Source organism: Sinohyriopsis cumingii, chromosome 4, assembly GCF_028554795.1.
Source record: "Sinohyriopsis cumingii isolate HCF-2022 chromosome 4, ASM2855479v2, whole genome shotgun sequence".
NCBI lineage: Eukaryota > Metazoa > Mollusca > Bivalvia > Unionida > Unionidae > Sinohyriopsis > Sinohyriopsis cumingii.
Window position 1 is genome coordinate 91,089,006 of NC_142964.1, and position 12,482 is coordinate 91,101,487.

The 12,482-nt window shown below is 34.1% G+C and overlaps 2 protein-coding genes across 8 annotated transcripts in view; one reads left to right on the plus strand and one right to left on the minus strand.

Annotated features, from left to right (window-relative positions):
- LOC149801661 (protein mono-ADP-ribosyltransferase PARP16-like) overlaps nt 1–8,514 on the plus strand; it is a 41,052-nt gene extending 32,538 nt beyond the window's left edge. For all 3 annotated transcript variants that reach the window (XM_089955937.1, XM_089955938.1, XM_089955939.1), the window contains one exon: nt 759–8,514. In XM_089955937.1, the coding sequence (XP_089812063.1) occupies nt 759–909 (151 nt within the window). In that variant the 3' untranslated portion in view covers nt 910–8,514. The remainder of the gene's footprint in view (nt 1–758) is intronic.
- Nucleotides 8,515–9,336: 822 nt separating this feature from the next.
- The window catches only part of LOC149801663 (ATPase family gene 2 protein homolog B-like), a 31,795-nt gene continuing 28,649 nt past the window's right edge, over nt 9,337–12,482 (minus strand). For 3 of the 5 annotated variants that reach the window (XM_089955931.1, XM_089955936.1, XM_089955932.1), the window contains 3 exons: nt 11,195–11,344; nt 10,681–10,803; nt 9,337–9,518 (listed from right to left, as the gene is read on the minus strand). In XM_089955931.1, the coding sequence (XP_089812057.1) occupies nt 9,339–9,518; nt 10,681–10,803; nt 11,195–11,344 (453 nt within the window). In that variant the 3' untranslated portion in view covers nt 9,337–9,338. Of the gene's footprint in view, nt 9,519–10,229; nt 10,496–10,680; nt 10,804–11,194; nt 11,345–12,482 lie in introns of those variants that run through there. The other 2 variants (XM_089955933.1, XM_089955935.1) reach the window with 2 other exon arrangements.

The following is a 12,482-nucleotide window of genomic DNA, read 5'->3' on the forward strand; positions in this document are numbered from 1 at the left end:
AACAAGAGTTAGCTATGGATGGAGTGGAAGAACTTAAAGACAAAGAGCTGCTTCCTGAAGCTGACATTGCCAGCCTACATGCTTCCTCTGTTCAGAAGGCAGAAGAAGCAGAGTTAAAGGACTCATTGTGCTTGTAACAGAGTCAAATGCTCTTAGAAGAGCAGAGAAGATGACAGTGGTGGCTTCTCTTTCCAAAATGACTGAAGAGGAAAAACAGCAACTATAATAATACATTTAAAGTAACGCTGATGTCTGTTAAGAGAACAATTTATTTTGTATTAAATCTGATGCACAAGTTACATATTTCCGAAATGACAATGAATGTTAACTTATCTTCCAGATCATTATAAAGCAATTTTAGAAAATTAATTATAGTTTGAATTTCATCATTAAACAATATTGTAGTATTTTGCAATCATTGGTTTCTCATATAACCTGTATACAAAATGTCAGTGAAAATAGGTCTTGGAAATCTGTGTTTGTGGTCTTTGAAAGTTTGGGAAAAGTCTTTGAATTTATCATTCAGAGTTCAGTATGAACCCAGTTATATAATAAAAATGTTACTAAATTTGTATGGGAAAATATGGACTCATTTTTTCAGACTAATACTGCACTCCCATGTTTGAGCAGTGTTAATGAAAAAAACTTGTTCATATTTTCCCATACAAATGCAGTAACCTATAAATACAACCTAAATCTACAAGACTTGTAATTTCATCTTTTATAATTTACAGTGCATGTATTTATTTTTTCAACAGATCAGATAAATCTTTTCAACCTGCATGGCTACAGGAACACCGGTTTGCTGTGATGATGGTGGTGTACTTTCTGATTCTCTGTGTTATAGGCATGATCAGCTCAGATTCCTTCCAACAGCAAGTCAGGAAGTACTGGAGGCAGCCGAGGTAAAATATATATACTTATAAGTCAGGCCCAACTGCAAATAAGTGGACCCAGATTATCCATCACATAATATGCTGGCAGATCAGGGTCTTTGTTGTTTGTTCTACTGATTGCTTGTAACAAACTGCAAATACCCATATGTGCCAATGAATTGTACCTATGTGCTGAATCTGACTTATAAGTGAGTATATATGTTACATCTGCTGCTCATCTGCATTGTTGGGGACAACTGATGAATTGCCAAGATAATGTGGACTGAACAATGTTTTACCATAGCAGTAAAAAGACCTTTGACAATTGAAAATGAAAATTACAGAAAAATTAGGTGAATGATGAAGATATATTAATTTGAATTTAACACCTTGCTACCATGCAGTTGAAAAAGGTGTGATTGCATGTAAAATGCAGAAATAATACAAGATGAGATGGGACAAGGAATTATAAACTGGTGAGAATCAGTTTAAGTACTACATGTTTTACTGCTTATGTTGTGTGCTAAATTCTGACAGCATCAAAGAGACATTCACTAATACAGTCACATTTCGGAGCAAGCTGAAATCCACAAGTTCCACTTTTCTTAGCTTTTGCAGTTGATATTTTTATTCTACAATTAATGATTTTTATGAATGTTACAGAAATAGAAATTGTTTTGTACAGAAATGTTACTGTATATTTTATGTCTTTAATCATTTCCTTGTATAACTTTTTATCCATGAGCAAATCCATTATCCCCTTTTGTTTAATAAGAATTTTATAGTTTGCAAATAGTTCTCATTCTCAGTGCAACAAAAACATTCATCAATGACACCAATACTGAGAATAGGTGTATTTGTTTAATTAATTGCTAACTTTGTCAAGGACACAGGCAGCAGAGCAATTTTCCAAAGATGGCTACAAGTAGTATGTACCATATTTTCTGCACTTTTTCTTCATGTGTACAAATGGGAGCCAATTTTGGGGTAGTTTCTAGTTTTAAAACAATAGGATCCATGCCTGACCCAGCATTAAAAGCAGGTTTATGATTTATCTGGGTGCAAGTTTTCGAAGGAGTGGTGTACTATGCAGAACATTAGTTTGAAATCCAAGCCAAATACCCAGCGTATACTCTTGTTATATCTAATATTGGTATCAAACATTCTTTATTTCAGAAATCCTTTTGATATTGATGGCATTAACATTTTCATTGACCATTATTTACCTAAAGTAATTATCTTTTCCATTTGTCTGGTAATCTTTCTGTCCATCTTGCACACTTGTAACCACCAAAGTCCTGCAATCCATATACATAATTGGATGGATTAGGTAGGTGATAACTGATGATATTAAGTTGTGCCTTTTGAAGGTGTCATCTTTTTGAGTGTAGTTTTGATGGAGTTATTGCCCCTTTTGATCAGTTTTATATCTCTCGTACAGATCATTGGAACCAGCAAATGTCTGTAGTTGTTGTTGTTGTTGTAGGGTTTAATGCCATTTTCAGCACATGATAGGCTATACATGGCGGCCAGTATTAATAGTGGAGGAAGAACCCGGGAAATCCCCCAAAAAGAACCACCAACCCATAAAAAACTACTGGCAAGCTTTCTCACGTACCCACATTGGCCGAATCTGAGACACGAACCCACGCAGACAGAGATGAGATGGCAGTGATCCATAACGGAGAGCGCTTTAGACCACTCGGGGCCCCCAAATGTCTGTAACCATTCCACATATTCTGGAGAAATTTATTTTGCTAATTTTCTCACAGACCTAGATATGCCTTTTATGGGTTTTTTCTTGTCAGGTTCATGTTCAGTGGAGTTATTGCCCTATTTAATTATCTTTATATCTTTACATGGGAAGTTGTGTTGTTTACTGCAGGCACAGCACAAGAACATATTTTAGTGCAATATGTTATAAATTCTGTTTCCTAGACCTAGATTTGACTTCTATAGGTTTGGTCTTCCTAGTGTCATTTGGAATAGAATTATGACTGATAATTAATCTGACATCTTCATACTGAACATTGATGGTAACATGCAAAGCTCATTTAACTAATTAATGAACATATTATGATGCAATTTGTATGAATATTATCTAATAGTAATAATAATAATAATAATAATAACTGTTGATTGAGGTGACTCATTTAGTCAGATTATTCTCTCTTGAGGCCCTTTTAAGTAAATAGTAAAACAATCTGCATCATGCAGTAGATAATACTATTTATTTAACATGTCTACTGAATTCTGTTATAATCTATAAGTAACATATACATACTCATGATATCTCAACTTAAATACTGTCATATTTTCTGCAAGAGTTCATATGCAGTAGAAGCTTGTTCCACATAATTATATCAGAGTATTGGAAGCTTTTCCTAAATTGATGCGTTTGATTTGTGGTGGATGAAGGTTTCCATGTGATATTATTTCTCAACTGGTAATTTGTTGAATAAGGCCAGAATAAATCCTAAAATTACTCTGGTGCAGCTCCATGTAGACATTTATATACAAGAACCGACTTGCGAAAATCTATTCATCTATAGTCTGACTCTACATCCCCGTTTGTTTGTACCCACCTACCGATTTAAAAAACGAGACCGTTTAATGTGATAAAAAGTGCACAGAACTAAGTCAATTGGGTCATCGATTTATAATTTCTAACCTGACTGTGGCACTAATGCTGGCATCCCCTGCCCCATTTCATGCTTAACGGACTTTCCATAATAACACGGCGCCATGTTGCGTACACTATAGGCTAGTTTATTTCCATCAGACAACATAATGACGTAGTTCATCCTGTTCGGCAACTACTGAATAATTGCGTAAATTACATAACGTTGTGAGTTTGGAATTATATCCCTTTGCATATATGAACATAGAACTTAAACCGCTTGTTAAATCCACATGAAAAGCAAATTTGACGTTGTCATTATTTTCCTTTGCTTGATTCAACATTGTAAATATCAGAAGCAGACGACTTATGTATGTACATCTGTAGTCATGCACACACCCCTTTGCTGAAAATGGACTTGTCCAGAAACTGGAAATGGATCCGAGCATGTCCATCTATTACACTGAAAACTTCCGTTAAGCATGAAATGCGCATACGATGACGGTGTTACAGCCACTATACTCACAGTCAGGTTAGAAACTGTAAATCATTGAATGAATTGACTAAGTTCCTTGCACTTTTTATTGCATTAAAGGTTTCCATTATTTAAATCAGTAGGGGGGTACAAACAAACAGGTTTGTATTGTCAGACTATAGTGCACACCATTTGAGTTCTGTAAACAATGCTTTTGATGAGCAATCAATAGATGAATCTGAAATAATGCATGCTGCCCATTTCTTAAGTTGATAAATCCTGTCAACCTGACATTTGGCACATTTTCCTCATACACTACAGTTGAACAATTCTGGATGACTGATTTACAAAACTTGTCAATATGGTCATCCTATATAAATTTTTATGTACAGATGCACCTAGAAACTGTTCAGGCTTGACATTTTCTAATGGGCAATTGTAAGAGATAATTTTGGATTCCCCAACTGGTGTTGTTTTGGTGGTGTCCCCAAAATAATAAATTTTGTTTTACCTTCATTCATTACTATCTTTATTTTGCCCAACTTTTAACTTTAATAAGGTCTAATTTTTATTTTTGGAAAACTTCAGTATCAGAACTAGCTGTATACGGGGTTGCATCATCTGCAAACAAATCTGTTATTATCGATTCATTATTTAATGGCAGGTAATTGACAAAAATGAGAAAGAGAATGATTAAAAACAGAGCTTTGAGGGACCCCTAAATGAATAATACAGATGTTTGACTTAATATTACCAAAAATTACTTCTGAAATCCTTCAGACCTAGATGTGTCTTTTATGCGTGTTGACTTGTCGACTCCTGTTTGGATAGAGTTATGGCCCTTGACTATTATTAACTTAAGATCTTCACACGGGATGGTGCCTGTAACAGCATACCTCAAGAACCAGTCAACATATTCTGATGCAATTTAGTATAAACAGTGCCTCATAGATTTACATGTGTTTAAGGTTTAGTCTCATCTACTCCATTATAGACAGTTATGATAATTGGTAAGCATATTCTTGACTTCAGTTGGAAATTTGGAATGTTGCTTGCAATCATTGTAGTTTTAAAAAAAGCTCAAATGTACTCATATTTTATTAAGTACAACATTATATCATAAACCTAGATGATCGTTTTGGAGTTAATACCCTTTGACAATCAACTTCATAATATTTCCCTGGATGTTGCTTGTAGTCAGCATAGCTGTAGAACAGTTCAACATATTCTGATGAAATTTCATCCTGTGTGTCTTCTCTGCTACATTTTGGACAGTGTTATGGCCCTTTTTGATCATTTTAAAATCTTTACAAAATTTTGTCCAACATTTCACCCAGCCAAATATAGCAATAACTCTTACAAAATCACAGAAGCACAAAGATTTAGATGATAACCATAATATTTGATTTTTATAATGCCCATAAAAATTTTAAGTCAAATTACTTTAGCGAGATTGTGTCACACACTGCATTTCACTACAAGACAAAGGACAACAACTTTACCAAAGCTTTTGCAGGCACAAAGTGATTTATCAATATGCACATCTTCAGGTGATGGCCATAATTACCAAATCTTGTGGCCAGCCATTAAAAACTGCAGGGCTAAACGCAGTGTGTGGTTGACAGATGGATGGAAATGAAAATTGCTATATGCCCTGCCTCTGTATCTTCTAAGGCAGTAGGGATATGAATATAAATTATTAAAAAATTACATATGCCAACATTTCACAGGTGATTATTAATAACCCAAACATCAGTCATCCCATGGCTCTGAATGACTAGCATTGTTCATACTTAAATCACAATCTTGCCTATGACATAATGGGCCATAGCACTCTAGTTTTCAAAGATCTATTGTTTGATTGTACTGAAAATTAATTTACAACTTTTCAGTGTTAACCTAGCTTGTTGATGTTTATCCACTTTTCTGTAATGCTAGCAGCACAACAAAATATGAACTTTAGACAATATGAATGATATAGCAAGAGCAATGAAAGTACGAGTTGGAAAATGTGGCAAATTGACAAAATGCCAGAACAAACATGCATAGCAATTTCTGTAAAAGTGCTACTTTTATTTTGAAAATTTTACCACTTAGAGATAAATTGCTAGTTGATGGGTACAAAATGTTTCACAGTTGATTTTAAAAAATATTGTTGTTACAAATTGAATTTATATATCTTCCAAAGTGAAAATTATACAGGTGTCTTACCACTTGTAAAGCACACAACTTCTTTGTCAGATATACTTAGTTTAAAAGGTGATAGCAGTTCACATGATGTCATGGACAAGACTGGAAATCCTTCCATTGTAATGTTCAGTAAACAACAATTGACTTGAGAGATTTTATCAGTTGACCATGATGCATGGTCATCATGACGTTTTTATCATATTCATCTGTAAGTGGATTATCAATAAAATTTACAAGTTTTATATTTTTGGGATGTTTTTAAAAGTTTTTTAGGATCCGAAAAGCATAAACACTTTATAAATCATGTAAACAGATCTTTCATTCAGACAGGTATATATGTATATTTCAGACTAGACTGCGTCACCCTGTTTTATCGTGATACATAGCATCTTCAATACAGTATTTATCACAACAGTATCTCAGTAACATAGCAGAAATCTGTTTTAGGATAAGTAAATTAATCAAACAAAACAAAATTTGTTTCTTTTAGATGTTCTGATTAAATATCACTTTTATAATGCACTTTTAGATAAGTTAATAACTCTGAGGTAAACTTAGGTGGGGAAAATATTCACAGGATTAATTAAAATGTAAATGGATTAATAATTGACATCACGTGATAGACTACAGTTAAATGGAACTTAAAGGGAGTCTTCTAGTGTAAGCAGTTTTATTGTTTTCTTCAGTCAATGGAATTATAAGATGGCCAGAAAATGTTTAGACAGTTTATATTATTTAGTGCATGTTTTATTATACTGTCATCTAAAATCAATAGTTTAATTCTGTTATCATCACCCACTATTAATCGGAGAAAATGTTGCGATTTATTGATGCAACAATCACTTGGAATCATCTCTATTTCCATTATAAGATGTACATTACATCTTTGCCTTGCATTGAAAAAATGATTTACAATCTAGGTTAAAGGGATTTTAAATATAAGCTGGCATTGAAAGAAAATATTGAGTTTTGTGTTTTATAGTTAGTAAATTACTTGCTTTTATGTTAAAAATCTATTTTCTATTTCACTCTGTTATAAGAACCATAGCATGAACTGAACAAATATTAATTTGTACAAAATTTGTACAATAATTGTTAGTTCAACTTTTTTTTTATTATTTCCAACATGAGTACAGACAATGTAGCATTTGTTCATATGTATTCAGAGGACAATTCAAAATTTCAGTTAGTAGCACAGCATGATTATGCTAGGAACCTGGTGGTACAATTTTGTTCATCTATTCAGAATTGGACTACTGAAATGCACACAAAAAATTTCCAGTCTTTTGCATTTATCTGCATTGCTGATTATGTTCAAGTATTTATACCTTTGAACATGATTATTATGATGTCAAATTTTTGTGCATGACAAATCCATGAATGTAGAAATCCATTGTTTTTGAGTTGGTAATATTTTATTTAGACTAATTTTATACAGCAGGCACATTTCAAGTCTCACAGGTCTCTATATAGAACATTTAAATGGGACTATAAAATGTGCCACCTATGGATGGCTGTCTTGTACACGTTAAAATTGATCATAAATATGAAATCAGTATTCTGTATATTAACATGCCCTTTATATTGAGGTGCACACTAAGACGTGATTCAGTGTAATAAATACTCAGTAGACATTAAAAACAAAGAAAAACCATGTGAAACGAGAATCATTTATGATATATGCTGAAACTTCCCTAGACCGAACCTTAATGTAGCTTGGCATTTCTCATCAGACTGGACAGATATATATCATTTGGTCTCAATAAGGCAGTTATAGTACTAATTAAACATCTACATATTGGTCACATCAGACTGCACAACAAAAATGCTTGGACAGTGTCTGGTTAATGGAAGTTTCACTATATATTAATCCTTTTACAGGAAATCACTGGTTACATTTACATGCTGGACACAGTAGGCTTAGACCTGTGAGTTTGTTCATACCAATTATATATTTTTAGAGTCTTCCATCTTTGATAGCCAAGGTTCTGATGCTAACCCAAAGGTTAATATATTGAAAACTCGGCTAGTGAAGATGAGACTCTACTTGAGGTGAGGTTGTGCCTGTTTTTGTTTTCATAAAATTTTCAATAAATTTGATTTTAAGTTGGACATGTTTATTTACTATTTTCATTTCAATATTTTCTTATAGTATATGAATTCATGTATTTGTGTGAAAACTTTGTAAGTGCATGTGAGAATATTTACATATGCCTGCATGTCTGTGCAAAAAAAAATCATAATGGGACAGTCATTAACTATATTAGAGATTCCTCATTCTAAATCCTCAGAATGCCACTGCTTCTCTTTTAATTTTGGTATAGTCATAGTTCCCATTAAATCATTGAAATGTATCTTTGCATTTGGTTTTTATTTATTTCATGTCACTTGATTTTCATTCTTTGTTTATAGGTAATACCACATTTCTGTGGGACTTACTTTGCAATATCATGGTGCAGCCTCATTTGAAAATACAAAGGTTAAGATGTCCTAGCTAAAGATGTCATTTTTGTGGCTCCAAGGAAGAAGCAGCCTTGTATTACAAATGGAAGAGTTATTACACCTGCAATATGACTTCTGAGCAAAAATGTCTTGATCCTAGCATACACTGTAGGAAAAAGTGGCTGCTAAATTCTCCCTAGATCATATTTTCTCAGAAACTATCAAGAAGCATGCCTAATATATCATTATCAATTATCTCTGTGCATAAGTCAGTCTCAACAAAAGGATTCTGCAGGTCTTTTAATAGGTACAACCATACTGGGAATGAAAATCAACCCACAAATTAGAGAGTCCCAAAATTAAAAGGGGGCTAACTCTTTTAGCATGTATATCTACATGTTATGACACCATCAGAATGTATCCATTATGAACAGCTTTAACCTTGTAAAAATTTACACCGCTTATAATTTTTTCTGAGTGAAAGTATTACATAAAACATGGTACTGGTGTAGGGTCTCATGGAAAGGAAATTTCCTTCATGTGACATAGCTAATAATTTGTCAAAAATTTATGTTAAAACCAGTCATAGATAGGCAACTTGATAACCTATTCGTTTTAAAACCAATTAACTTTGGCAAGAAGAGACCAAAAGAAAGATGTGAGGTGTATTACACAGTACTGCACATGTTAAACTGTTTTAGTAAAAAGAAGAAAAATACAACTTGAACTATTAATATCACGAGACTTTTCTTTCTTTAAGTTTGGATGATACATCAAATGTAGAAGACTTGTATCTTGAGTATTTTTCTATGAATTCTGGAGTAAGGGAAGCTCTGTTGTAGTAAAGGGCCTTGACAAAATCTGCATAAGTCACCTTTGTAGATTCCATGTCCCTTGTTAGGGCATTCAGAGCTGCCTAAAAAGAAAGTGATTCCCATTAGACAAAGAAATATTTTCAAACGTTAAATGATCCTATACAAGTAAAATGACTAATAACTGAATTAATTTATTTTGCTGTTATCAACTTCCTTGGTTTTGTGAAAAATGACATTTTGTTTCCTGTACTTAAAAAATGTGGATGAAAAAAGGTATATTCTTTTATACAAGGATAATATATTTTGTTTGGTCTTTTAGGCAGCCACAAGATCCACAAAAATGTGCAGCTATCAAAATAAAATACTATACTCAAAGTATTTGTTTTGCCTGTGTCTAAACCTACGAACTGCTATGTTACTGGACTTAAAAGTAATTTTATTCAAAACTTTTAACATGAAGTAGTAACAAAAACCATACCACCACTACTGCTTCAGATAAGAAAACTCCTTTAAATTCATTTGTATTTTTGGGTATAAATTTTTGTGGTTTAGAAAAAATTAAATTTTATCAAAAGCTGCATTCATGGCTTGGGGAAGGGGAATCATGTTGTTTCATACAAAAAAATGTTCATAGAGTCTTTAAATTTGTGGTTTGAAGCAACCAAGAAATCCCTGAAAAGTGGTACTGAACAAAAAAAACTGAACTCATAATACCTATGTTCCACTATATGCAAACACAGGTGAGACCAAGATTCTTATTTGTAAGCATGTGATATCTTTCTACTGCACCAATTACATGACTGTATGTAACATAACTGCTGTTACCAACTTGTTTACCTTCAAGTTTTGATAGGCTTGTTTCTGAATGAATTCTGTGGTCATTCTTGGCATGCAAGCCATGCTGTAAAGTGGTCCCTGACCTAACATTCACAAAGTAATAGATGAAGCTTCACTAGATTTCACAAGACTCATGATCTTTAGCAGTTTTCTTAACTTCGTTAAAAGAAGAAGCTGGCAATGGTCTGCATATCGAGCCCATCCTCAGCATTAGGTAAACTGGTGGTGTGCACATCAAGATCTACAAAACAAGTAACATGACCAATTGTACTTGAGAAACTGACCACATAAAGTTGTTTAACATCTAGGTTAACCTAGGGTGTGGACAAAAGTACAGATGGACATAGGAATGGATGGAAGTACATGTACACAGACACCAAAGTAATCCCTATGTCGAGCTTCCATCATGGCTGAATCAACAATTACCTCTCTGCAAAGATTTTCCAGATCTGCTCCTGTGTAAAACTCTGTCTGACTTGACAAAAGATTCAGATCAACGCTTTCAAGAGGCATTTTCTGTGTGAACAACCTCAATATATCCAACCGTGCCTGCAATGAAAACGAGACAAGGCAATCATCTCACATTCATTGTGTGAGCTGGTTATTAAGCTTGAATTGTAAAATGCCTTTCAAATCAAGACTGCCCTGGGTGTATTTTGTTTACACTGACGAAGAGACTATTGGTATGAAATGTATTAAACTTTGAACAAGAGCCTAATCTTGTGTCACTTTGCACTGTTGTGTGAATACTCTGCAAAAGATTACATTATGTAGGAAATATCTCAAGCCTATCTGGAACTTTTTTATCAAAATTATTTCATTTAACAACTCATTGACTATCTGCAGGGAGGGGGTAACTTACCTGTCTATTAAATGGGATAATTCATCTGTCTATATCAGAATGAAGAACTCACTTGTCTAACAAGAGGGAGTAACTCACCTGTCTGTCAGGAGGAGGTACGTATATAATACGATCCAGTCTCCCTGGTCTTGTTAGAGCTTCATCCAGTAGTTCAGGCCGATTGGTAGCAGCCAAAACAAGGATGTCCAGGTTACTCCTTCTCACAGTGGTCACTTTGGAACCATGCTGCTAAATATAAAGAGTGCAATGAAACAACACTTATTTACTTAAAAACTAAAACTTAAATTTGTAACTGTCTGCCATTTCAATCATAATCAAAGAAATGTAGATAAAACCCAAGATAGCCAGATGATAATCTATTATATCAAGAAGGAAGAATAATGGCCAGTGTATAAAAGTTGTGGACAGACAGACAACTGGACAATTAAGAGGTGATAATCACAGGGATCCAACAGGAGCTTAGCAAATAAAACCTCAATCAAATTAAATACCACTTGTATAAGAAGTGGTCTGAAAAGAATCACCAGGAATTCAAGATTAGACAATTTCTTCCTATTAACCAGTGAGTGTTGAAACTCTCATATTCTTGAATGACAAGATTTTCAAATCAGCCATGTGTGGCAGCCATACTGGCTGTTAGATTGACACCATTTTAAGACAAACTAGACACCACTAGAAGACTTCTGGTGAAAACTCCATATGATATGACCATCCATTCAAGAAAATTTGAGACAAGATTTTCACTATGCTCATTGTGGCAGCCATATCTGAGATCACATCAGCATCATTTTCATTCAGGACCAACTAGATAACATAATTATTCTGGTGAACAACTTGTGTCAATATGGCTTTCACTAGAAGTAGCAGCAATAACAAGATTTTCAAGAGGGCTTTCATGGTGGCAACACTGGATGTCAGAGTGGCACCATTTTCATTTAGTACCAACTAGACATCATCAGAAGTCTTCTGGCAAAAAACCCAGTGCTTGTATCTTTCCATCTAGGAGGAGCAGTAATAAGATTTTCAAGATGGCCACCTCAGTGGCCATACTGGATATCAGATGTGCAGTTTTATTGGAGATCAACCAGACACCATAAAGTTTTCCAGTGAAAACCACATGCGGACATGAATTTCCATTCAGGAAGAGTAGCAATAACAAACTTTTAAAGATGGTTGCTGAAGTGGCTCTATCGGATGTCAGTTAAGTACCATTTCATTGGACATCATTAAAAAACCCATGCTGACTGCCATCTTTAAGGAGGGGTAGTGACCACATTTTCAAGACAACTGCTGTAGTGGCCATATTGGATGTCTGACTAGCATCATTTATGTTTAGGAACAACTAGACCTTGGGATGAATGTGTGT